This window comes from Podarcis liolepis, assembly GCF_965112155.1.
Source record: "Podarcis liolepis genome assembly, chromosome: 10".
NCBI lineage: Eukaryota > Metazoa > Chordata > Lepidosauria > Squamata > Lacertidae > Podarcis > Podarcis liolepis.
The window spans coordinates 4,831,625-4,855,203 of NC_139562.1; the positions used below are offsets into that span (position 1 = coordinate 4,831,625).

The 23,579-nt window shown below is 52.2% G+C and overlaps 2 protein-coding genes across 2 annotated transcripts in view; one reads left to right on the plus strand and one right to left on the minus strand.

The window, feature by feature from the left end:
* Positions 1-854: 854 nt before the first annotated feature.
* Positions 855-5,885, plus strand: LOC310686916 (interferon-induced protein with tetratricopeptide repeats 5-like). Its single transcript, XM_083461448.1, has 2 exons — positions 855-1,604; positions 3,780-5,885. The coding sequence occupies exons 1-2, from the start codon at positions 1,600-1,602 to the stop codon at positions 5,161-5,163; spliced, it is 1,389 nt and encodes a 462-aa protein (XP_083317574.1). The 5' UTR covers positions 855-1,599; the 3' UTR covers positions 5,164-5,885.
* Positions 5,886-6,167: 282 nt separating this feature from the next.
* The window catches only part of LOC310686779 (uncharacterized protein), a 48,976-nt gene continuing 31,564 nt past the window's right edge, over positions 6,168-23,579 (minus strand). The window contains exons 12-17 of the mRNA XM_083460826.1: positions 16,598-23,389; positions 15,140-15,286; positions 13,710-13,856; positions 12,568-12,696; positions 11,154-11,245; positions 6,168-7,347 (exon numbers count right to left, since the gene is read on the minus strand). Of these exons, the coding sequence (XP_083316952.1) occupies positions 7,260-7,347; positions 11,154-11,245; positions 12,568-12,696; positions 13,710-13,856; positions 15,140-15,286; positions 16,598-23,389 (7,395 nt within the window). The 3' untranslated portion in view covers positions 6,168-7,259. The remainder of the gene's footprint in view (positions 7,348-11,153; positions 11,246-12,567; positions 12,697-13,709; positions 13,857-15,139; positions 15,287-16,597; positions 23,390-23,579) is intronic.

Here is a 23,579-nt window from a genome sequence, read left to right on the forward strand (position 1 = left end):
CTGCACTGCAAATGGAGAATCAAGGAGGCCTTTTGCCGGTTTGGACCAGCACCCACCTGGTTTTCAGCCCCAAGTTGGGCACCACTGTCTGGGTGCTGTGTTCCAGCAGCCATGCCCCTCGCCCTTGGAGCCTCTCCCCTTCACCCCCTTTGCAGGTTTCTTCTCCGTGGCCAGCCTGGGGCTTACTTCCAAGTAGACATGCCTGGAATCGGGAGAAAAAGAGAAACTAGAAATATCTATAACCTCAGATATGCAGATGACACAACCTTGATGGCAGAAAGTGAGGATGAATAAAAGAACCTTTTAATGAGGCTGAAAGAGGAGAGTGCAAAATATGGTCTGAAGCTCAACAGCAAAAAAACGAAGATCGTGGCCACTGGGCCCATCACCTCCTGGCAAATAGAAGGGGAAGAAATGGAGGCAGCGAGAGATTTTACTTTCTTGGGCTCCATGATCACTGCAGATGGTGACAGCAGTCACGAAATTAAAAGACGCCTGCTTCTCGGGAGAAAAGCAATGGCAAACCTAGACAGCATCTTAAAAAGCAGAGACATCACCTTGCTGACAAAGGTCCATATAGTTCAAGCTCTGGTTTTCCCAGTAGTGATGTATGGAAGTGAGAGCTGGACCATAAAGAAGACTGATCGCCGAAGAATGGATGCAATTGAATTCTGGTGCTGGAGGAGACTCTTGAGAGTCCCATGGACTGCAAGAAGATCAAACCTCTCCATTCTGAAGGAAATCAGCCCTGAGTGCTCACTGGAAGGACTGATCGTGAAGCTGAGGCTCCAAGACTTTGGCCACCTCAGGAGAAGAGAAGACTCCCTGGAAAAGACCCTGATGTTGGGAAAGATGGAGGGCACAAGGAGAAGGGGACGACAGAGGACGAGATGGTGGGACAGTGTTCTCGAAGCTACTAGCATGAGGGAGGCAGTGGAAGATAGGAGTGCCTGGCGTGCTCTGGTCCAGGGGGTCACGAAGAGTCGGACACGACTAAACAACAACAGCTAGTTCTGCAGAGCCTCGCAGAGGATCGGAGGCAGCTGTTTGGCTCAGGTGCTTCACTTGCCGAGCTGGGGAGACCTTGCAAGGGTGGATTGAGGATCCCTCCCGACCTTGTGGACATGGGATCGGGATGGGGAGGAGAGCGGGAGGCGCGGGGGAATCGGGGAGCGGACTGGGGCGCGAGCAGGCAAGGATGGAGAGCAAAACGAGCCGGGAGGAGCTTTGCATCGATTGCAGGGGAGAGCCAAGATACAATTTTGCCGTATGGCCCCCGTTTAAACCCTGATTTATTCATTTCCGCGAGTGGGGGGCAAAAATGTTGCGCTTGGGGGGAAAATAAAAATTAAAATTAAATGTTGCGCTTGGAGACTTTGCAAGCAGCCAAGGAACATTCATCTCCACAAACAGGAAACGGATCTCTCTTTTGAGTTTCGGTTTCTAATCTGTCCGAGTGAGCTCACTGCGTTGCTTATATAATCTGAGAGGGCGAGGCAAAAGTTTGCAGGCGGAGGTAGCATCCTGCAGACTGCTGGACCGCTGGCGAGGGAAAGTTCGCTTCCTGCGAAATTCAGCCTCCTCCCTGGAAAAGGAAAAATGAGGTAAGCAGGGACTCCCCCCTGCGTAGATCTGACTCCTCCGGCTTAAAGACCTCCCGTTCTGCATTTTGTGCTGCAGGAGTTAGAATCCCAGAATGGGAGAGATGGGAGGGAAACCCCCACCCCGAATAGCCTGGTCCCCTGCAATGCAAGTTGGGTGTTGCTGGATCCCAGCTTCGGCAGCCAGCATGGCCAAGGGCCGGGGGGAAACGGGAGCGGGAGTCCCGCGACATCAGGAGAGCGGCAGCTGTTGCTCAGTGGTTAGAGCACCTGTTTTGCATGCAGAAGATCTCAGGGCTGGACTAGATGACCCCTTGGGGTCCCTTGCAACTCTAAAATCCTGTGGTCCCCTGATGGCATCTGCAGGTAGGGCTGGAGATAGGATCGTGGAACTGTAGAGTTGGAAGGGACCCCAGGGGTCATCTAGTCCAACCCCCTGAAGTGCAGGGATCTTTTACCCCAGGTGGGGCTCGAACCCACAACCCGGAGATCCAGAGTCTCCTGCTCTACTGACGGAGCTGTTATTCTGACACTCTTTGGCCAAATCTAGGGAGTAGAAGCAGGCATCTGCTCGGGTGGGCGGGGCCTAGGGATAAAAGTGGGCGGGGCCTCGGTGCAAAGTGGGCGGGGCCTATTGTTAAAGTGGGCGGGGCAACAGGTGTGACCCTTTTTTGGCAAGAGGCCACATTCCAATGACAACCAAGTCTAAATCCTAAATCTTCTGGCCCCTTTTGAACAAAGAACTCTTGCCTGCAGCACCCCTTTACCCTTTCTCGCTCTTTATTTATAGTTTTATTAGATTTTTCCAATTTACATTTCAAGATATTCATTTAAACAACCTCAAATCATTGACTTCCCTTCCCTTCTTTCCGTGGTTCATTTTGCCTACCATACATCCCTGCATATTGTGAATGACCTAAACCATTCCGTATTCCATTGTTACACCATCAAAACTTATTTGCCCTGTTGAATTTACCTTAAGGCTGCCGGCGTTTTTAAATGTATACAACTTTCACCCATATAACCAGTAAACATTTTCCAGCCTTCTTTAAACATACATGCTTCTTGCTCTCTTATTCTGTATGTCAAATCTGCAAGCTGCGCATATTCCATCAGTTCAAGTTTCCATTCTTCTTTGGTTGGGACCTCGCTCGGTTTCCATTCTGGGGCTAGCAAAACACAGTAGTAGCAGTAGTAGCATACATAAAGGTAAAGGGACCCCTGACCATTAGGTCCAGTCATGGCCGACTCTGGGGTTGCGGCGCTCATCTCGTTTTACTGGCCGAGGGAGCCGGCGTACAGCTTCCAGGTCATGTGGCCAGCCTGACTAAGCCGCTTCTGGTGAACCAGAGCAGCACACGGAAATGCTGTTTACCTTCCCACCAGAGCGGTACCTATTTATCTACTTGCACTTTGACGTGCTTTCAAACTGCTAGCTGGCAGGAGCAGGGACCGAGCAACGGGAGCTCACCCCGTCACGGGGATTCAAACCGGCAACCTTGTGATCGGCAAGCCCTAGGCTCTATGGTTTAACACACAGCGCCACCTGCGTCCCTTTAGTAACATACATAAATAGCCTTTTTTTGACGCCTGGGAATTTCCCTCTGAATTATCCCCAACAAAAAGGACTCCGGTTTGTTGGTTTTGGAAAGGTTCTTAAAAACAAAACAAAACAAAAACAATTCATTATACAGTCGTACCTCAGAAGTTGAACAGAATCCATTCCAGAAGTCGACTTCTAAAGCATGGCTTCCGATAGGCTTCAGGAAGAACTTTGGAAAACCGGAACACTCACTTCCCGTTTTCAATCGTTTGGGAGCCAAAACGTTAGACTCCCAAGGCGTTCGGGAGCTGAGGTACGACTGTACAGTGGTACCTCGGGTTAAGTACTTAATTTGTTCTGGAGGTGAGGTCCGTTCTTAACCTGAAACTGTTCTTAACCTGAAGCACCACTTTAGCTAAGGGGGCCTCCTGCTGCCGCCACCGTGCAATTTCTGTGCTCATCCTGAAGCAAAGTTCTTAACCCGAGGTACTATTTCTGGGTTAGTGGAGTCTGTAACCTGAAGCATATGTAACCTGAAATGACTGTAACCCGAGGTACGACTGTATATCCTCTCAAGAGTGTCCCTCACCCTTTCTCGATCTCTCTCCCTCCCTCCCTGCCTCTTCCCTCTGCAGCCGACCTCTGAGATCGAAGCTGGAGAGCTTGCAGTGTCACTTCACCTGGGACTTCGAATTCAAGGACAAGGTGGATGCCTTGCACACCTTGCAGACCCTGGCCCCGCAAGCCCAGCACACCCCACACCGCAACCGAGGCGCCTACCTTGCCATGAGGGCCTACCTCCAGGACTTCCAGGGGAACTACGAGGAGGCCCTGGACAGCCTCCGAGAAGCAGAGGGGGCTCTGAAGAGGGACCACCCCGCCAACTTCTCCCGCCAGGCCCTGGTGACCTACGGCGACTACGCCTGGGTCTACTACCACTTGGTCAATTATGACATGGTGGACCTCTACCTGGGACGCATCCACGACATCTGCCGGTCCTTGGCCAGCCCAGAGGCCTACTCTGCGATGATCCCCGAAATCCACGCTCAGAAAGGCTGGTCCCTCCTGGCCGGGGGCTTCCGGAACGGGGACCAGGCCGCAGAATGTTTCCGGAAGGCGCTGGAGGCAGAAGAGTCCAACGAGGAGTTCCAGGCCAGACTGGCCATCTCCGTTTATGCCTCCTACACTCATTCCTGGACCACCGAAAAACGGGAAGAAGCCCAGAAGTTGCTGGAAGAAGTCGTCGCTCACCAGCCGCAGAACTACGAAGCCAAAGCTTATTTGGCTCAGACACTTATGGCGGTGGACACGGAAAGAGCGCTCTTCCTTGCGGACGATGTTGCCCGGGAGAGTGTGAACCCTGAAGTCCTCCGAATCGTCTCCAAGCTGTACAAGAAGCAACCCCTTCCCCCTACCATTTCCATTCTGAAGAAGGCCATTTCCATTCTGAAGAAGGCCATCACCTTAGATCCCGGCTACCATCTCCTACACTACGACCTTGGCATGGGCTACCTGCAGATGTTGGAGCACTCTCTAAGTGATGTCAGAGAAGAAGCCATTGAGCCTGCCATTGAGAGCTTCAAGCGCGCTCTGGAGATGGATCCTTTCTCCATCTTCACCCGGCTGAAGCTGGCGAAAGCTTACGGTGAGAGGTCACCGGCTTACGAGGAAGAGATCTACCTTAACCTGATGGAGGAGCTCCCGGGAGCCAGCAAGAGATGCCAGCAGTCCATCTACATGCACTGGGGGGACTTCCTCCTCCACAAGAAGGGGATGAAGAGCAAGGCCTTAGAGATGTACCAGGTGGCCGCCAGGATCCCCGGAGACCACTCCCTTGAGAGGAAGCAGCTGGAGGTTTGCCTGAAGAGGCTGGCGAGGATGTTCAGGGAAGACGGAGAAATGGACCAAGCGAGCGCTGTCTACAACTTCCTTAAAGAAACAGGGCTTCAGGTTACAAGTCAACAGGACGGATCGTGGCAAAGGGGTTCGTGGCGAGGGAACGGCAGGGCCCAGCAGTGAAGGACCTCCACACTCACACACTCGCAAAGAGGCAGGGGGTGGTGGCTCTTTCCTTCCAGTTTAGGAAGAGGCTCTTTCTGCAGCCTCTCAGCCCCTGGACCCTCCAGCAGGTTTTGCTGGGGAAAAGCTGATTTCCACGAAGTTTCGTTGCAGTCCCCTCCCCGCACTAAAGGAGAGGAAAAAAGCTTCCAGTTGTGTTTAACTGCAAAAAATGTGGTTGTTTCTAGAAGTGGCATTGCTAATAATAATAATAATAATAATAATAATAATAATAATAATAATAATACTATTTTTAGTCCTGGATCCTGCAAGGGTTAAAATCCAATGGAGGATTCCATTGCTGAACCAAGGAGCAGCAAGTTTCTTTGTGGAATAATGGCTGTAGTTGCCACGCTAAGTACTGGCATTCCTTCTCTTGAATAGACATGGGTTTCCCAATCTTTTCCCCCCTCCAGACTACAACTCCCATCATCACTAGCTAGCAGGACCGGTGGTCAAGGATGATGGGAGTTGTAGTCCAAAAGCAGCTGGAGACTCAAGTTTGGGAAACTCCGAGTTAGACAAAGGCTGTTCAGTGCAATGATCAGTTTGTTTGGAGCGTGATTCCAAGGCTGTCAGTATGGAAGAAGCAAGACCTTTGGGGGTGTTAAGTCTGCAAGCCCCTCCATCTTGGGCTCAGGTTGTATATATGTTCTGCAAATAAACCATATATCCTAAAGACACGGTCTCCACTGTTGCCTTTTCCAAGGAAACCAAACCCTGGGATATCGCTCCGCTCAGAGATTTGGGTGCCACATAACAGTATTAAGATTATGGTGACCACATATTGCTTGCCCGTCACCCTAAGGTCCCAGGGCGGGTTGCAACCATTCAAGCTATTAATATATCGAAAGAGGGCATTGCACAATATTGCAAACAGTTTAAAGCCAAGTAGGAATTGCCGGGGGTTGAAATAAATTAGCCTTTAGGTCCCTTCCAGAAAATCACAGAAGCCAACCAGAGTATTTTGAGAAGGAAAGCAGCTAGTAAGCCTGATCTTTATTCAAGGAACTGTTGCAACAGGGTCCCCACTGACCCCACGCAGGACGGAGGAGAACCCCGAACAATGGTGCTCAAGCCCTTATATAGACTTTTGAAATTGCCCACCCTGTAGCCCAAGACCACCCCGAAAAGGCATCAAACATACATCACAGAAGGAGGTGGTCTACAGCAGAAATCCTGTTTGCCAGGATACCTGATAATGGTCACTGATTGCATTGCCTGGGCAGCCTGGCCATTCTTTTGTGATGGTTAATACTTTAGTTCCTGAATCCAGGTCACAGGCTCACCCTATTCATACACAAATACATCCTTAAGACAGGATTTGTAAGCAAAAAGACAATGGAAAGGCTTTCCCCATTTGCCTCCCTTCCCGCAGAGGAATATTTGTGGTCATTGTGAGAGTCAAAATGGCTTCAGGATTGCTCTCCTGTACTATTTCAGACACATGGTTCATATACTTATGTATGTGTTTGCCTTGTACATTTAAAGGTAAAGGGACCCCTGACCATTAGGTCCAGTCGTGGCCGACTCTGGGGTTGCAGCGCTCATCTCACTTTATTGGCTGAGGGAGCCGGCGTACAGCTTCCGGGTCATGTGGCCAGCAGGACAAAGCCGCTTCTGGCAAACCAGAGCAGTGCACGGAAACGCCGTTTACCTTCCCGCTGGAGCGGTACCTATTTATCTACTTTCACTTTGACGTCCTTTTGAACTGCTAGGTTGGCAGGAGCTGGGACAGAGCAACGGGAGCTCACCCCGTCACGGGGATTCGAACCATCGACCTTCCGATCAGCACATCCTCTGTGGTTTAACTCACAGCGCCACCCACATCCCGCCTTGTACATTTATGAGCGTTTAATTTATATTTGAGACCTTAGAATTCTCATAACAGAGGTGAAGCCATACAATTATTGCAAAGGGGAAATCGGAACAACCATTGAAGGCTTTCGAAAAGTTGAAATAGCAATAGGCTTAGAAACCCATGAGGAAGGTGGGTCCTGCAGGAAGGCAGGCGGAAGGGGGGCAGATCCGAGGGGCACGTCCTCCTCCTGCTCTGTTCACGAGTCTCCAGGCTGTTCTTGCTCAGGAATCTCCTCTTCTTCGGCCACCAGTGGGTTCAGGAGCTCCTTGAATCGCAGCGTGTTCCTGCGGGATGGAGAGAGATCTTGTGGGGCGTTTACATCCCCCCCTCCTTTCCCCCCAAGGAGTTTGAGGTTTGCTGTGCAGAGTTCTCCCCCTCCTCATTTAATCCCCACAACAACCCAAGGCTGAGTGTCGGGGGGGGGGGCAGATGCCCAACGTCCACCCCTCCCCCGCAAGCTTTGTGCCCCAGTGGGGATCATAGCTGTCAACTTGCAGATTTGAAAATAAGGGACCAGCAGCCAAAATAAGGGATCACAGGTCCCAAAGTAAAGAGCTCAGCTAATAGCAACAGTTTTGCTCCTCCCCTTGCCAAAGTTGCGCTTTGTGCGTGGAGGGAAAGCGGCGGGTTTAACCCTTTGCGCGGAAGCCTGCTCTCATTTCATTTTAAAGCACATAAATATATATACAGTGGTGCCTCGCAAGACGAAAAGAATCCGTTCTGTGATTCTCTTCGTCTAGCGGTTTTTTTGTCTTGCGAAGCAAGCCCATTAGCGGATTAGCGCTATTAGCGGCTTTTAGCGGCTTATCTGCTGATCGGATCAGCTGATAAGCGCCTTAGCGGCTTAGAAAAAGGGGGAGAAGGAAAAAAACCAGCCGGAACTCGCAAGACATTGTCGTCTTGCGAAGCAAGCCCATAGGAGATTCGTTTTGCGAAGCACCTCCAAAACGGAAAACTCTTTCGTCTAGCGAGTTTTCCGTCTTGCGAGGCATTCGTCTTGCGGGGCACCACTGTAAGTCGTCCCCATCTCCTCGCAGTCTCTGCTTTTCTTTTCCCCCCAACCTCGATGGATGACGAGAAGGGCAGATGCCAGCAGCGCAAAAAGCGTGGCACCACAAGCAAGCCGCGCGGGAGATGTGATCGGGGCCCGGGGGGGGAGTGTTTCCAAGCCTCAGCCCCCGCCCCAAAAGCAATCGCAGAAAGTGACGGCCGTGAATGAACTGAATGAAACCCCCCCCAAAAAAAGAAACGCAGACACCGAGCAAGCCCTACGGCGCGCCTAGAAGAAAGGAGGAAGAAGAGCCGAGCGGAGGAAGAGAAGGAAGAAGAGGAGACAACAGCTCGCTACCTCCCGCCCGCCCTTTGCACCCTGCTGCCCGCTCCGGCCCCGCTTGCGCAGCTTGTCTCTCTTTTTTGCAAATCTATGCAATATTGCGCTTGACCTTCCCAGCTCGCCGGAGCTGCCGGCGTGAGACGTGAAGCCGAGGGGAGATTCTGCTCTGGTCAGACCTCACCTGGAGTACTGTGTCCAGTTCTGGGCACCACAGTTCAAGAAGGACACTGACAAACTGGAACGTGTCCAGAGGAGGGCAACCAAAATGGTCAAAGGCCTGGAAACGATGCCTTATGAGGAACGGCTAAGGGAGCTGGGCATGTTTAGCCTGGAGAAGAGGAGGTTAAGGGGTGATATGATAGCCATGTTCAAATATATAAAAGGATGTCACACAGAGGAGGGAGAAAGGTTGTTTTCTGCTGCTCCAGAGAAGCGGACACGGAGCAATGGATCCAAACTACAAGAAAGAAGATTCCACCTAAACATTAGGAAGAACTTCCTGACAGTAAGAGCTGTTTGACAGTGAAATTTGCTGCCAAGGAGTGTGGTGGAGTCTCCTACTTTGGAGGTCTTTAAGCAGAGGCTTGACAACCATATGTCAGGAGTGCTCTGATTGTGTTTCCTGCTTGGCAGGGGGTTGGACTCGATGGCCCTTGTGGTCTCTTCCAACTCTATGATTCTATGAGAGCAGCAGAGCCTACATGAGGCCCCAGCCAGGTGGGTGGGGCTCGAGCCGCCCGCATCCCAGAAACTGGACGCCAAATAAGGGACGCTTGACCGCTATGGTGGGGATTCGAACCCTGGTCTCCCAGGTCCTAGTCCGACACTCCACGCTGGCAAAGGGGGTTTCGCTGGCTTTTCAGCTGGGTCCCCCCCCCACTTGGGGAGCCTCCACCTTCGCCCCAGAAGTGTTTACTGGTTGGGGAGGGGCATGCGCTTTGCACATGCTCAAAAATCATTCTCACTTCACATGCATCAGGTGGGGTTCTCATGGAAAGGGAACAAAAGATGGCCTCCCAAGCCTCTCTCATACCCTTGGTTTTTGTTGCTTCTTTGCAACTTTTCCCAACCTGGTGCCCTCCAGGTGGTCTGGACTATAATTCCCATCAGCCCCCGCCGACACGGCAGGCTACACAACCACGCTGGCTGGGGCTGACGGAAACTGTAGTGCGAATCCGCCGAAGGGCGCTAGACAGGCTGCTAGATTGCCAGAATGACACTGGGCTGGACGAACTCTTGTTCTGAGCCAGCAGCCGGGCTCCTCCTGCATTTTTAGCCTGGGCACCTTTCATAGAATCACAGATCTGTGAGGTTGTAAGGAACCCCCAAAGGACATCTAGACCAACCCCTGCAATGCAATGCAGGAATTGCAACTGAAGAATCCCGGAGAGGGCAGCAAGAATACTCATTGCAAAGTATTGGAAGACACAAGATCTACCCACCCTGGAAGAATGGCAGATGAAGGTGATAGACTATATGGGATTGGCAGAAATGACTGGCAGAATCCGAGACCAGGGAGAAGAGTCGGTGGAAGAAGATTGGAAGAAATTTAAAGACTACTTGCAGAAATACTGTAAAATTAATGAATGTTAAAGGGACGTTGGATTGAAAATAAGCGGTGTTGGTAAAAAGATTAATAAGAATATGTAAATATGGATTGATAATGGTGGAAAATATATATTTATAATAAGTTAAGATGTTGAGCAAGGATAAATGATAGAGGGTAAGGACTTGCTGAATTAAATATCTGAACTGGAATACAAAAAGGGAGGTGTGAGGAGGTCGGGAAACTAGTAAATGAAGTATAAGATATGAAAATATTGATTTCTTTCTTTCTTTTTTCTTCTTTTTGCATTTTTCACGTGTTTTGTTTTTGTATATCTGTAGCTTTTTTTCTTTTATTAGGGTTATTCTTTGTTCTTATTTTTTATGTTTAAACTTTGAAACTTTTTATTGTTTGTAAAATTTCAATAAATATTACTTTAAAAAAAAAAATGAAGAATCCCGGAGAGGTGGCCACCCAACCTCTGTTCTCCAAGGAAGGAGTGCCCACCCCCTTTGAGATCATCCTTTCCAGTGCTGAACGGCCAGGAAAGTTCTTTCCTGATGTTCAGTATCCTTTCTTGTAATCCCTTGGTTCGGATCCTAGCCTCTTGTCCATGGGGCAGCCCTTGAGATAGTTGAAAATAGCTCTTATGTCTCCTCTCGGTCTCCTTTTATCCAGGCTAAAGGTAAAGGTAAAGGGACCCCTGACCATTAGGTCCAGTCGTGACTGACTCTGGGGTTGCGGCGCTCATCTTGCTTTACTGGCTGAGGGAGCCGGCATACAGCTTCTGGGTCATGTGGCCAGCAGGACTAAGCCGCTTCTGGCGAACCAGAGCAGCGCACAGAAACACCGTTTACCTTCCCGCCAGAGTGGTACCTATTTATCTACTTGCACTGGCATGCTTTCGAACTGCTAGGTTGGCAGGAGCAGGGACAGAGCAACGGGAGCTCACCCCATTACGGGGATTCGAACCGCCGACCTTCTGATCGGCAAGCCCTAGGCTCTGTGGCTTAGACCACAGCGCCTCCCGTGTCCCAGGTTAAACATCCAGTATCCAGGCTAAACATCCCAACTCCCTCAATTGGGCTTGGTTCCTAGGCAATTTTATCAACTTGCTGGCCCTCCTCTTTCCACTTTCTTAAACTGGGGTGCACAGAACTAGACACAGATTAGAGGTCCAGGGCAGATATTGATCCCCCCCCCTTCCTTACCTCTCCCTCTTGGACTGCATGACATAGGTCCGCTCTCTCTTCACCTTCTCCAAGTGACGTTTCACTGCGGTTTTCTGTCCAGCCTGGTCTTGCTGGAACGGGAAACGCAAAGTTACACTGGCTCCCCTCACAGTGCCAAGGAGACGTCTCTTAGGACGCAGACATGGCCCAGGCAAGATGATACCCAAACCCACCCATGGAGCCATCCCAGTAAATCTGCAAGAACCAGAACCTGACATTGGAAAACTCAGAACAGGGTCCCGTGCAGAGATGCGGTGGGCACACTCTTTCCTGGGCGAGCGGTTCAGTTGCATGCCTGCACTGGGAGTGACGGAAGCGAGGTCACCTCTTCTGCTGAGATGAGGAAGGAGCTGCTGGGAAGGAGGCAGAAGGCAGAGCGCCTGTATCGTGCAGAGACACAACAGGCACCTTCCTCTGTGGACGGGTATTTCTGGACTCGCTGCAGGGTGCAAGCAGTTCTGATGCGGCACATTGCAGTATGACCCCAGCGGGGATTTGGTTTCAAGGGTACTCCATAAAAATGGCAAATGTGTTAGAGCTGTCGCCATGGCTGGCGGCTGAGGCGGGAGGGGGAGGAAGAGAGAATCCTGGGCAGGTGTGGGGGACTCCCTGGTCCTGAATGGGGTACCTGTGCCCCTGAAGGGCCAGGTGTGCAGTCTGGGGGTCATTTTGGACTCACAGCTGTCCATGGAGGCGCAGGTCCATTCTGTGTCCAGGGCAGCTGTCTGCCAGCTCCATCTGGTACGCAGGATGAGACCCTCCCTGCCCGCAGAGTGTCTTGCCAGAGTGGTGCATGCTCTGGTTATCTCCTGCTTGGACTACTGCAATGCGCTCTACGTGGGGCTACCTTTGAAGGTGACCCAGAAACTACAACTAATCCAGAATGCGGCAGCTAGACTGGTGACTGGGAGCGGCCGCCAAGACATCATAACACCGGTCCTGAGAGATCTGCATTGGCTCCCAGTACGTTTCCAAGTGTTGGTGCTGACCTTGAAAGCCCTAAACGGCCTCAGCCCAGTAGACCTGAAAGAACGTCTCCACCCCTATCGTTCTGCCCCGACACTGAGGTCCAGCTCCGAGGGTCTTCTGGTGGTTCCCTCACTGCAAGATGTGAGGTTGCAGGGAACCAGGCAGAATAACTTTTCAGTGGTGGCACCCGCCCTGTGACCCTCCCTTCAGATGTCAAGGAGATAAAGAACTACATAACTTTTAGAAGACATCTGAAGGCAGCTGTGAATTGGGAAATTTTTAATGTCTGATGTTTTACAATTTTTATATATGCTGTAAGCTGCCCAGAGTGGCTGGGGAAACCCAGCCAGATGGGCGGGGTATAAATAATAAATTATTATTATTGTTGTTTCTCAAACGACCTTGGCATCCACAGACAACCGACCTGAGCCCGGAGGAATGGCCTCACCTGGCCCTCGTACTCTGATGGGAGAGGCCAGAACTCTGCCGGACTGCTTCCCAGAAGGTCGTCCTCAGATTTGCGGTGTTTGGCGATGGACAGCCTCTCTTGGAACTGAAAAGGAAGAGAAGATTTGTCTCAGCATTTCCTGGTGGTTTGCATCTCCACCCCCATCGTCCAGCCCGGACACTGAGGTCCAGCTCCAAGGGCCTTCTGGCGCTTCCCTCCCTGTGGGAAGTGAGGTTACAGGGAACCAGGCAGAGGGCCTTCTTGGTGGTGGCACCCGCCCTGTGGAACACCCTCCCATCTGATGTCAAGGAAATAAACAACTATCTGACTTTCAGAAGACATCTGAAGGCAGCCCTGTTTAGGGAAGTTTTTAATCTTTGGTGTTTTATCGTGTTTTTAATATCCTGTTGGAAGCTGCCCAGAGTGGCTGGGGAAACCCAGTCTGATGGACGGGATATTATTATTATTATTATTATTATTATTATTATTATTATTATTAGATTAGATTATTATTATTAGATTCCCGAATCTGGTACCATCGAGTTCACCAATTTTGTTGTATTCATTAGAACAGCTTTTGCTGGGCTTTAAATAAATGTGCAATTGTTACCATTTTCAATTTTATTGAGTTATTATCCTCCTTAGTGGTCCGTGCTACTCTGAATAACTGGAGATGAGTTTATGGAACAAACAGGGCGGCAGCCCTAAAATGTTTGGAAGCCACTGCTCTAACCATTGCACCACACTATCTACGTAGATCTGTGCACGGATAGGACACAGCATAGGTAGTGCAGCCTTCGCCAACCTCGTGCCCTCCAGAGACTCGGAGCTATGACTCCTGCCAGCCCCGGCCAGCATGGCCGACGGGAGTCGTAGTCACCCAGTGGGCGCTATGTTGGCAAGCGCTGTGTCAAGGAGAGCTGGCACCCTCCTGCACATGCGAAACACGAGGTGGTCTGTGTGTGCACATGCGCAGCAAGTCAGAGTTTGATGCTTTCTGCCGTTGGAAGGCACAGCCGTCATAACGCCCCCCCCCCCCGAGCAGGGCATTTCAAGGGTGCTGGGTTCGAAACAAGAGGAGTCCCCCGACTGCCTCTCCGCCATGCTCTTGGTCTCACCCGCAGGGTCTGGCGCTCCTTGTCCTGCTGATGCCGCCGTTCTCCCTCGGCCTGAAGTTCCGCCAAGCGCCGCAGAGCCGCCTCCTTCTCCTGGCGGGAGAGCCACACAAAGGCCTTCTCCCGGCACGGTGGGCGAGGGCGGGGAGGCTGTGGGGCAGGGCAGGGGGCAAGGTGGAGGGGTGCAAAGGCAAGTCAGGAAGGTCTTCCATACCCCGAAGGAAAAGCTCCCCACCGGCACAGGGGCAGCAAACGCACCCTCCAAACATTGACCGGACTCCCAGCTCTTGCCTAACCATTGGGCGTGCTGGCTGGGGCGGACCGGGGTTGTAGTCCAGCAAGATCCGGAGGCCGCCGTGTTGGCTGCCACTGTGCTGGTAGTTCTAGCCCGCCCACAACACACCTGGGACCTTCCAGACAGGGCCAGCTCAAGACATTTTGCCGCTTGAGGCAAACGTTCAGCATCTGCCACCTGAGGCCACAATCTCCCTCTGCCTCCTCTCAGGACCGGCCCTTCTTCCAGATATCATGAGCTGCATTTCCCACCGGAACCGAGCCAGTTTACGAAATCATCCCCCAAATACTCTCGCCCCACTTTCTCCCCAGGCCAGACGTCTCTCTTCCTCAAGAACCTCCACCCAACTTTGAACCTGCCTGGATGGAGCTCAGAAAGGACAGGTGAGTTGTAGAAACCAGCCTACTTTACGAAGATGACATGTCGATGTGGGGGTCATGGACCAATATTGTGCCTGCACACCCACACCATCGCTGTCAACCGTCCCTTATTTGGCAGGACACTCCCTTATTCCAGCGCCGTGTCCCACTGCTGTCCCTTATTGATGATGTCCCTTAAATTTCCCGGGTTTCAAAGGAAGCAGCTCCTCTCCCTCCCTCCCTGCCGGCCAGGGAGGAGGGAGGCTCCATCTGCGTTGCTTGGCTGCGTTGCTCACCCAATAAGGAGTCTAAGAATGACTGGGGGGTGGAGCTTGCATGCCTTGTGCCGATCAAATCGGCCGCCTTGCCTGGGGACTCGCCTTTGCTCAGCGCTTCCCAGCGGAGAGGTGACGGTGGTTTCCCTAGCTGCATCCCCTTTGCTGGGTTGCTGCGCTGTGGGAACCACCGCTTGAGGCTTTGTTTGGCTGCTGGCTGGGCTTTCTGCCTTTGGCTCCGAGGGGCTCAGAAGTTGAACATACCTGTGCTCTGAAAATCCCTTATTTTGGTTGCTGATCCCTTATTTTCGAGGCTGCTGGTCCCTTATTTTCAAATCTGTAAGTTGACAGCTATGACATACACATACACACACACACACCACTATGTGGCCCTTGCAGGAGAGAATGTGGCCCCCAGGCCAAAAACCTTCTCCCTCCTTGCCTCCTTGATGCAGAAAATTTACGGTGTGAGATCAATAAAAGCAAAGGCTGCATTTTCCTTACCTGGTGCCCACCTGCCTCTTCTGCAGCCGCACTGCGGGAGCTGCCTGCCATCGCCCTGGAGCCGCTGTCTGCCTCAGAGTAAGCAGCTGACTCCTCCCAAAACGGAGAAATCATGGAGCCTGTGGAACTCATGTCAACTTCGCCGTCCTGGTACGGGGCAGAGAAAGGAATCAAGACAAGGAGGGATTGGGGCCAGCCCGAGACATTTTGCTACCTGTGGTAAGCTTGCTTCAGCAGTGTCAATGGGGCAACCCTCTTGGGGCAGTAGGGCAGGTGGGGGGGGTGAGGAAATCTGCAGTCAAAATGACCATTAAGTTTGTTAAATAAGCCTGTGAAGAGTTTAAGATTCACAAAGTTCCTGTATTGCTGGAGAAGACAGGACAGACCTACATCCTATACCTTGTGGCAGAAAATAGGACAAAAGATCTTAATTGTTTCTCCTTCCTCCTTGCCTCAGTCTCTCCCTCGCTTCTTTCAAGCGAGGGCTCCGCATAGAGCCCAGACTTCATTTTGGAAACTAATTTTCCATTTTGTAACAAAGGAGAATTTTCACTTGTGTACTACTTCGATGTATTTGCTGCCTGCATTGAAATGTAAGTAAACCTTTTGTTTTTACTAAAACATGCGGTTCATTCTTAGCAAAGGGGACAGAGGGGGGGAAAGGTCAGCAGACCACAAATAAGGAGGGTTAAAAGGTTTGATTTTCTAATTCCTAGTAAGCTGCAAAAGCGCATAAGTGCTAAAAGGGATTTGCAGTCTGTTTACTTCAATATTTCTCCCCACACATGTGGGATAGGAGGTTTAAATTACGTTTTATAGATTTAATCCTCAATTTATCTCCATCAAAAAGGTGTACAGCTCTGTCCCTTCCTTCTCGCTTCCAACAAATCCAGGAGGTGGCAATTATTTGGCTCAGTCCAGCATTGGCGCTGTGGTCTAAACCCCACTGAGCCTAAGGCTTGCCAATCAGAAGGTCGGCGGTTCGAATCCCCGTGACAGGGTGAGTTCCCGTTGCTCGGTCCCTGCTCCTGCCAACCTAGCAGTTCAAAAGCACGTCAAAGTGCAAGTAGATAAATAGGTACCACTCCAGCGGGAAGGTAAAAGGCATTTCCGTGCTCTGCTCTGGTTTCCCCAGAAGCGGCTTAGTCATGCTGGCCACATGACCCAGAAAAACTGTATGCGGACAAATATCGGCTCCCTTGGCCAGTAGAGCGAGATGAGCGGCGCAACCCCAGAGTCGTTTGCGACCGGACTTAACTGTCAGGGGTCCTTTACCTTTACCTTTTACCATTGTCTCTGGTGCCATCAACTACTGGGCCACCCTTCCACTCCCAGTGGGCACGAGCTGTCAAAGTCCCATATCCATACTTGCTTCCCCCGTTCCTCCAGCAACACAGCCGCCCCACTTCTGTGCCCTAAACCAGGCCCAGATCCCACCTGCCCCACACTCCTCCTTACCCAAGACACTCCAGAGCACCTCTCGGGCTGGGCTATGCAGATGGAGCTCTCTCTTGACAGGCCCACGCCAAGAGCTGCTGGCGTCCACACGGGCTCTTTGTCACGTTCTCCAGGGCTGGGGGGAGACAGCATGGCCATGGCGGTGGGCTTCCAGGTGCCAATGGGGGCCTGCTCCCACAGGGGAGATGCCTCCAGCCTTCTGCTCGGCACTCCAGGCTCCAGATCTCCACGGTCCGAGTGGTACATCCCAGGGGCTGAGAGCATCCTTGGTTGAGGTTCTTCAGCTGGCAATGCTTCCATCAATCTCTGTTCCTGACTCTGAAAAGCCCGTGGTCCTTCCGTCCCTTGAGAATCAAGGGCTCCCACCTCTCCTTGGAGCTCCTGTTGCCTGCACACCCGGCACAGCTTCGCGCCTTCTGGGAGATGGCGCTGCACCCCGTCTTCCACCTGGAAATGATCACCCATGCCATGGACCTTGGCTTCCCTCAGATTCTGGCGGAAAAGGGTGTTTGGGTCCCGCACTTCCTCGGGAGTTCCCTGACGGTTTGGGAAATTGCTGTGGGGCTGAAGAGCTTGCTGAGGCTGGTAGGTCGGTGGCTCTCGGGGTGAGGGCATCTCGCTGTCCTGAGAACGTGGGTCTTCTCCTGCCCTCCTCATTCCCCGGGTGTCCTCAAGGTCTTGTGTCCTCGTCAACTCCTGAGGGTCAAGAGACTTGGACCTCCCCAGCAGAACTCCCCACAACTCCAAGCGATGCTGCTCGTGGGGCTCTGTGGGTGCGGGTTCCAGCTGGGCCATGCTCCCCTCAGCTTTAAGGGAACCCCACTCAGCCTGTGGCTCCATGCTTTCCTGGGACTGGAAAACGTGGGGTTCGCTCACCCCTGGAACCTCGGCAGATGCCTCTGGTGAACATTCTTGCCCCGGGATTTTCTGAGGTGCCTTCAGCTTTGGCGATCTCACACGTCTTCCTGGGGGCTGACAAGGCCCATCAACTCCCTTCTGGCTTGGGGGAGGCTGAGGGATCATCTGCTGACCTTGCCGTGTCTCACATGTCTCAGTGGCCTCCTGATCAGTTGGTGGAGGCTGGTGGGACTCCGAACCTCTCCACTCCTGAGGGATCTCAAGGCCCATGGTTCCCTGGGGTTCAGTTGCCGCTTGCTTCTCTGGTTCACCAAAATCCCTGTTTTCTTGTGGCTGTTGGGCCTCCCCAGTCCTCAGCCCTTGGGGCTGAAGAGCTTCCAGTTCATGGTAGGACCCTTCCAGTTCTGGGAGCTGCTCAAGATCGACCTGGGGGGCCTTGTGAGGAGGAAGGGACTGGGGCAAACTGACTGGCTGAGCTACGAACATCTCATCTCTTTGCTCCTGAAGGAAGTCCTGGCTCACAGGTGGAGATCTGGGGGATTTGATGCTCTCCGCCTCCATTTTGTAACCTTCTCTGTGGGAGTCAAGACTCCCTGGAGTCCCTTCAGCAATGTCCAGTGTTCTCTGGCCCAGTTGACTTTGCCCTTGAGTGTTATGTGACTTCTGCCCCACAAGTCCCTGAAGCGGCTCCTTCACCGGTTGGTCACGAGGGCTTTCTGGCCTTTGGACAAGACCATCTCCCCTTGTTGGGGTCCAGTGCCCAAGTGTCTTAGACTTCCTCAGCAGGTTTCTCAGGAGCGGGGGGCTTTGCACCTCCCTCTTTTCTTGAGGATCAAGAGACTGAGGCTCCACCGGTTGCTGGGGCTCTGCTTCCCTTTGCACAAACCCCTGAATCTGAAGAGTCTCGCTCTGAGAAGATTTCTGGAGGGGAAGCTCCTCCAGCTCTTCACATTCTTTGGAGTGGAAAATCTGGGCACCCTTCAGTTCTTGGGAACAAAGACCCCCTCCCCTGTTTCTCAGTGACCCCTGCACTTGGGGAGGCTCTTTCTCCACCTGCCCAGTCTTCTGGGTCCCACACTCAAGTTCTTGTTGGAATTGAGGGCCCTCTATGTGATTTGGAGGAAGTTCCTGAAGGGTTCCTGAATGGAGGACCACTGCTCCTCTTAAATCCTGAGGTTCCAGCTCACCTTGTCTCTGTGGGTGGCACGACTTGGAGATACCCATGTTTTGCAGGTTAGTGGGATCTCCTAGTTCCTTTCCCTGGAGTTCCCTCGGGTCAAGAGACTTTGATTTCCCCAGACCCAGCCAAGGTGGGAGGTCTTTTGTCTCCATATGTGATAAAGGCAGTTCAGCTTGGGACGTCTCATCCTCCATCAAGCTTTCCTCAAGCTGAAGAAGACACGGTTGCCTTGCATCTGGCGGACCAATGCCCTCCAGATCCCTTTGCAAAAGCCCTTGGATCTCCAGAGGGTTCTGCTCCGTCTGTGGAGCCCCTGGTGGTTGGAGGTCTTCATTTTCTTTCTGCCCTTGGAGCTGTTGGTTGTCTTCCTGCGTTTCATTGGTGGCGCCTAGATCCTTCTGTCCAAGCTTCTCCTGAAGGTGTGAGACCTCCTTGTCTCTCAACATCTTCTGCACAGAAGATCCATCTTCGTTCTTTGCAACCGATGTGTCCTGCAGAAGGTTCTTCATCGCCTGTGTAGTTTCGCAAGATGTGATGTTTTCCAGCGCTTGGTTCTCTGGGACCTGAGGACAACCCTCTGCGTACCTCAGAGACTGGGGAGTTTCTAGTTCCTTTGAAGCCTGGCACCCAAAAATGTGTGATCTTGACAGTTCCTGGGGCTCAAGAGACTTTGATTTCCTTAGCAGAGCTGCCTGAAGCTGAAAGGTTTCTTGCACATGGAAAGTTTGGGAAGATCTTCCCAGGGTGCCTTCCACCTCAGAGTGCTGGTCATCCATCTTGACCCCGCAGCACTGTGATTCACAATGTCCCTTGGGATCCACAGTTCCCTGGAGCTTGAGGTTCTCAGGATCTCTATGTGGTGAGCTCTCAGGTGGCCCCATCAGCTCACGGGATTCAGACGCTCTCTCCAAGCGGCTCTGAAGATGAGAAGGGCTTTCTGCACCTGGTCCCTGAGGCTGAGATGACCGTGATGTGCTCTGGGCCTCTGAGGCCTCCAGACTTCTCTCTTCCTGAGATTCAAAGGTCTGAGTCTCGCTTTGTGGTTTCATCTGGAGATCTTCCTGAACCCGAAAGGCTGTGGTCTCTGGCTGCCTTTGAACTCTAAGGGACTCCTGCTCCCTCAGTTTCTGTGGCTTCTGGGTCTGAAGATCTCTTGGGTCAAGAGACTTTGATTTTCCTAGTAATCTTCCTGGGGGCAGGAGACATTCAGTCCTACTCTGCCCCTCTAGGGCTGAGCAACCACTATCTTCAATCCTTCCAAGAGCCTCAGCCCTTTCCAGCCTCAGCTCCTTTCGGAGAAGGAACTGCGCCTCACCTGAGGGACCACAATCTTTTGTATCACACCCCTGGAGTTCCTGGCATGGATGAACGTGGCAGCAGCCAACTTTGTAGGAGCCACACATTTTGGGCACTTTCCCTTGTGACAGAGAAGACCCCCGTTTATCCTGCTTCTTTGGGGATCTCTTCACATCTTGGGGACCTTTTGCGGTCGGTGGAGATTTCTGGACAGGAACAGCCCTTGTCTCCTTCAGCACATCACGGGCCTGAGGGGTTTTCCTGGGGGGTTGAGTTGCTTCTGCCCTCTGCAAGCCCTGAGACCCCAAGCCTTGTGAAGCTGGCAACTTGGAGTCCACCTCAGGGAGAGTTTCCTGAGGCTGTGAAGATTTGAGGGCCTTCCTTTCCTTCTCCAGAACCTGAGACGTTTCTGGTTCCTTTGGTTCCTGGGGATAAACAATATTTTGGTGCGCACGTTTCTTCGACTTCTGGGCCTCTGTCTGTAGCACCCTCTGGAGTTGGGCTGCTGGGGACATTTCTGTTTCCTGGGGCTGAGGAGAGACCAACAAATTCCCATGTTGCGTCTCTTGCTGGGCCAGCTCCAAGGCCCACCACAGAAGAGGAGGTGTTTCTGGACTGCTACGTTTCTGATGCTGAGGAACCCTTGGGTTCTCTCCTGGCCCTGACTGTGGCTGTGGGACATCATTCCCTATGTCTGTTTGGGTGGCCTGCGATCTCCTTGGTTCTTTTAGGATTTGGGGGCTCTGGGAGGCTATTTGTCCCTGCTGCCCATAAGACGCATCCTTCTCTCTCTGGATCTGGGTCTGAAAGGGACGTGGCCTCCTCAGCTCAAATGATTTTGCCTTCAGTCCTAGGATCCTCCACAGGAGAGGTGGAGATTCCAGGCTTCTGTGTTCTTCAGGCTGAAGAACCATTTCAGGCATTCTCTGGGCCCGAGACATTTCTGGAAACTTCTTTTTGTCAGTCTGAAGGGCCTGTGGAGCCCCCGATCTTTTAGAAACCGTCCCTGGGTCCTCTGATGGCTCCAGCTCTCTTTGTTGTTGTGCTTCCTGGCTCTCAAAAGCTGTTGTCTTCTTCAGTGGGGCTCCCTGGTCTTGGTGTGCTTCCAGCTCTCTTGTTTCTTGACCTGGAAAGGTCTCCCTCTCCCTTAGAACTGGACCACATAACCTCTCAGGTGGAGCCCTCTGAGCTGGCAATACTCCATTTTCTGGCTGGGCCTCATCTTCCCTCAGTTCCTGAAGAGTACAAGTATCTGGAACATTCCATCCCTGGGGCCTATGAGCTTCTGGTCCCACCGGTGGTCTTCTCTGTGACAGAACCATCAGTGACTTCTTCAGCTTGTGCTCTTCTGATTTCCTCATCTCAAAAGATTTTGACTTCAGTTCCAGAGCCCCCCACAGAAGAGGAGGAGACTCTGGTTTCTGGTCTCTCTGGGGCTGAGGACCCCACATCTCTTTTTGTGGCACAGTCTCTGGAGTCTGTGAGTCTTCCAGACTCTTCGTGTCACAGGGCTGTGATTCTCCTGAATGTCTAGGCCATCCCAGCTCCCTCTTGGAAATTTCCTCGCTCTGAAGTATTTGTTGACTTTTCTGTGGAGATTTTTCAACTAGACTGGTTTCCCTCTCCCTCATTTCTTGAGACATTTCTTGTCTCTGTCCTTGGGTGAGAACATCTGATTGTCCCACCAAGGTTTCCTTCATCTTCTGACGATAAAGGATGCTCGGCTTTGGAGCCTCTGGTCGCGGCCCTGAACTCAGAAAGACATCTTTTTTCCTCATCTCAAACGATTTTGCCTTCTGCCACATAATTCTCCACAGAAGAGGCGGAGATTCTGGACTTCTGCGCTCTGGGGACTGAGGAACCTGTGTCTGCCTTTGTGGAAGTATGGCACCCTTTGCTCCCTCAGATGACAAGTCCTGTGCTTCGTTCACATTTTGAGGCCTAGTAACCCTCACCCCTTTCTGGACCATCCCTTGCTCTTGAAAGGCCTCCTGAGGAAATTCCTGATGGCTCTGTTGTTCCTTCTTTGCTTTCTTCACCTCAGAGTCCTCTGGTTCCTGGCAATCTTGAGCCTGAACAGCTCCTGCGCCCATTTGTGGGTGCAGGGGCTGGGTGCCAGCGACGTGCGGCTCCCTCAGTTCCTGGGGTTGAAAAGCCCACGACCTCCTCAGCTCAAGAGACTTTGACTTCCTCCACAGATTCCTGTAGTGAGGAGGGGTTTCAGGATGGGAAAGTTCTGGTCCTTGCTGGCCTTGTGGGGTTTCCAAGCCCTCCGTCTTCTCCTCAGCTTGGGTCAGCTCCTGTTCCTGCTGCAGGCAACCATGGGACCTTCCTTGAGGTCCTCCTGGGATGTGAAGGCCTTCCAGCTGCCTCACCCCCTGTAACTTTGCCATCTCCTCAGACTCAAGACCCAAGGGCTCTGGGACCTGAACGAGTGCGTCACGGCTTTCTGGGGACTTTTGACGCTGCGGACCCGCCCTCAAATCATGGCTCCTCAGACCTTCCTTCTCTGCCTGTGAAGTTCCCTCAACTTCCCATTCCTGGGGCTGAAGAGCTTGAGGATATCCACATTTCTGAGGTCCACATACCTCCTGCTGAATCTGTGGCGACCCCCATGTCCTTGCCCTGGATAAAAGCTGGGGTTCAAGAGATTTTGATTTCTTCCGGAGAAACCTCTGGAGCTGGGAGGGCTTCGTCAGGTCCTGCTGGCACGGAATCTTGACATGTCTCGCGTCTGGATCCAGGGACTCCTTGTGGACATCTTTGTGGGTCTGAAGGACGTCCCACGATGGAGTAGCCTCTGACTCTCTCCATTCTGGGGGTTCGGGGAACTGTGTGCCCTGGGTGTGAAAGGCTATTTGACTCCTCTCACTGTGTAGGACTACTGGTTTCCCAGACGCAAGGGGCTCCCGCTGAGGTTCCAGATCTGAAGTTTCCCTCCTTTCGTTTTCTTGAAGGGCTTCTGTTTCCCTCTGTGGAATATACTGGAGGTCACCATGAGTTTGGGCATCTACGGCTTCCATCTCCCTACCCTGTGCTCCTGGGAGGTGGGGCATCTCCAGTCCTCCTTGTGGTGCTTGCTGAGGGATTTCCACATCCCACAACTCATGGGGCAGCGAATCCTGGCTCAACAGGAACTCCAGAGACCCCAGGGATTTTGATTTCCTCAGCAGCGCAACCTGTGGCTCTAAGGTATCAGGACTCAACTCCTGGAGCAGAAGGCCTTGTTCAGCCTGAATCTCTTTGTCCTGAGGGAGGTTCCGGTTGCCTCCAGGAGCTACGGAGCCCTGAGGGGCCTCTGAATCTTGAAATCCTTTTTGCTTCTCGTGTTGAGAAGTCTCCGGTTTCCTCCGCAAAGGCTCGCCTTCTCTCTGAGGTATCTCATCTGCAGTAAGTGCTTCTTCAGATGGGGATGGTTCCTGGGTGAGGCGCAACTCCCGCTCCGTCTGCACAGTTCCCTAGAAATCAAATCAAAGTTAAAGACTCAATGAAGTCCCATAAAACCAGATGTGAGCACCTCCTCCTTCTGGAAATGAATATTGAGGAATCAGCATTTCTGGAGCTGTTATCGCTCTGGCAGGGGCAGGCAGCGTGGGGGCCCCGCAAGTCTACATGACCCATAATCCACAAACTGGCTTATAAGTATAA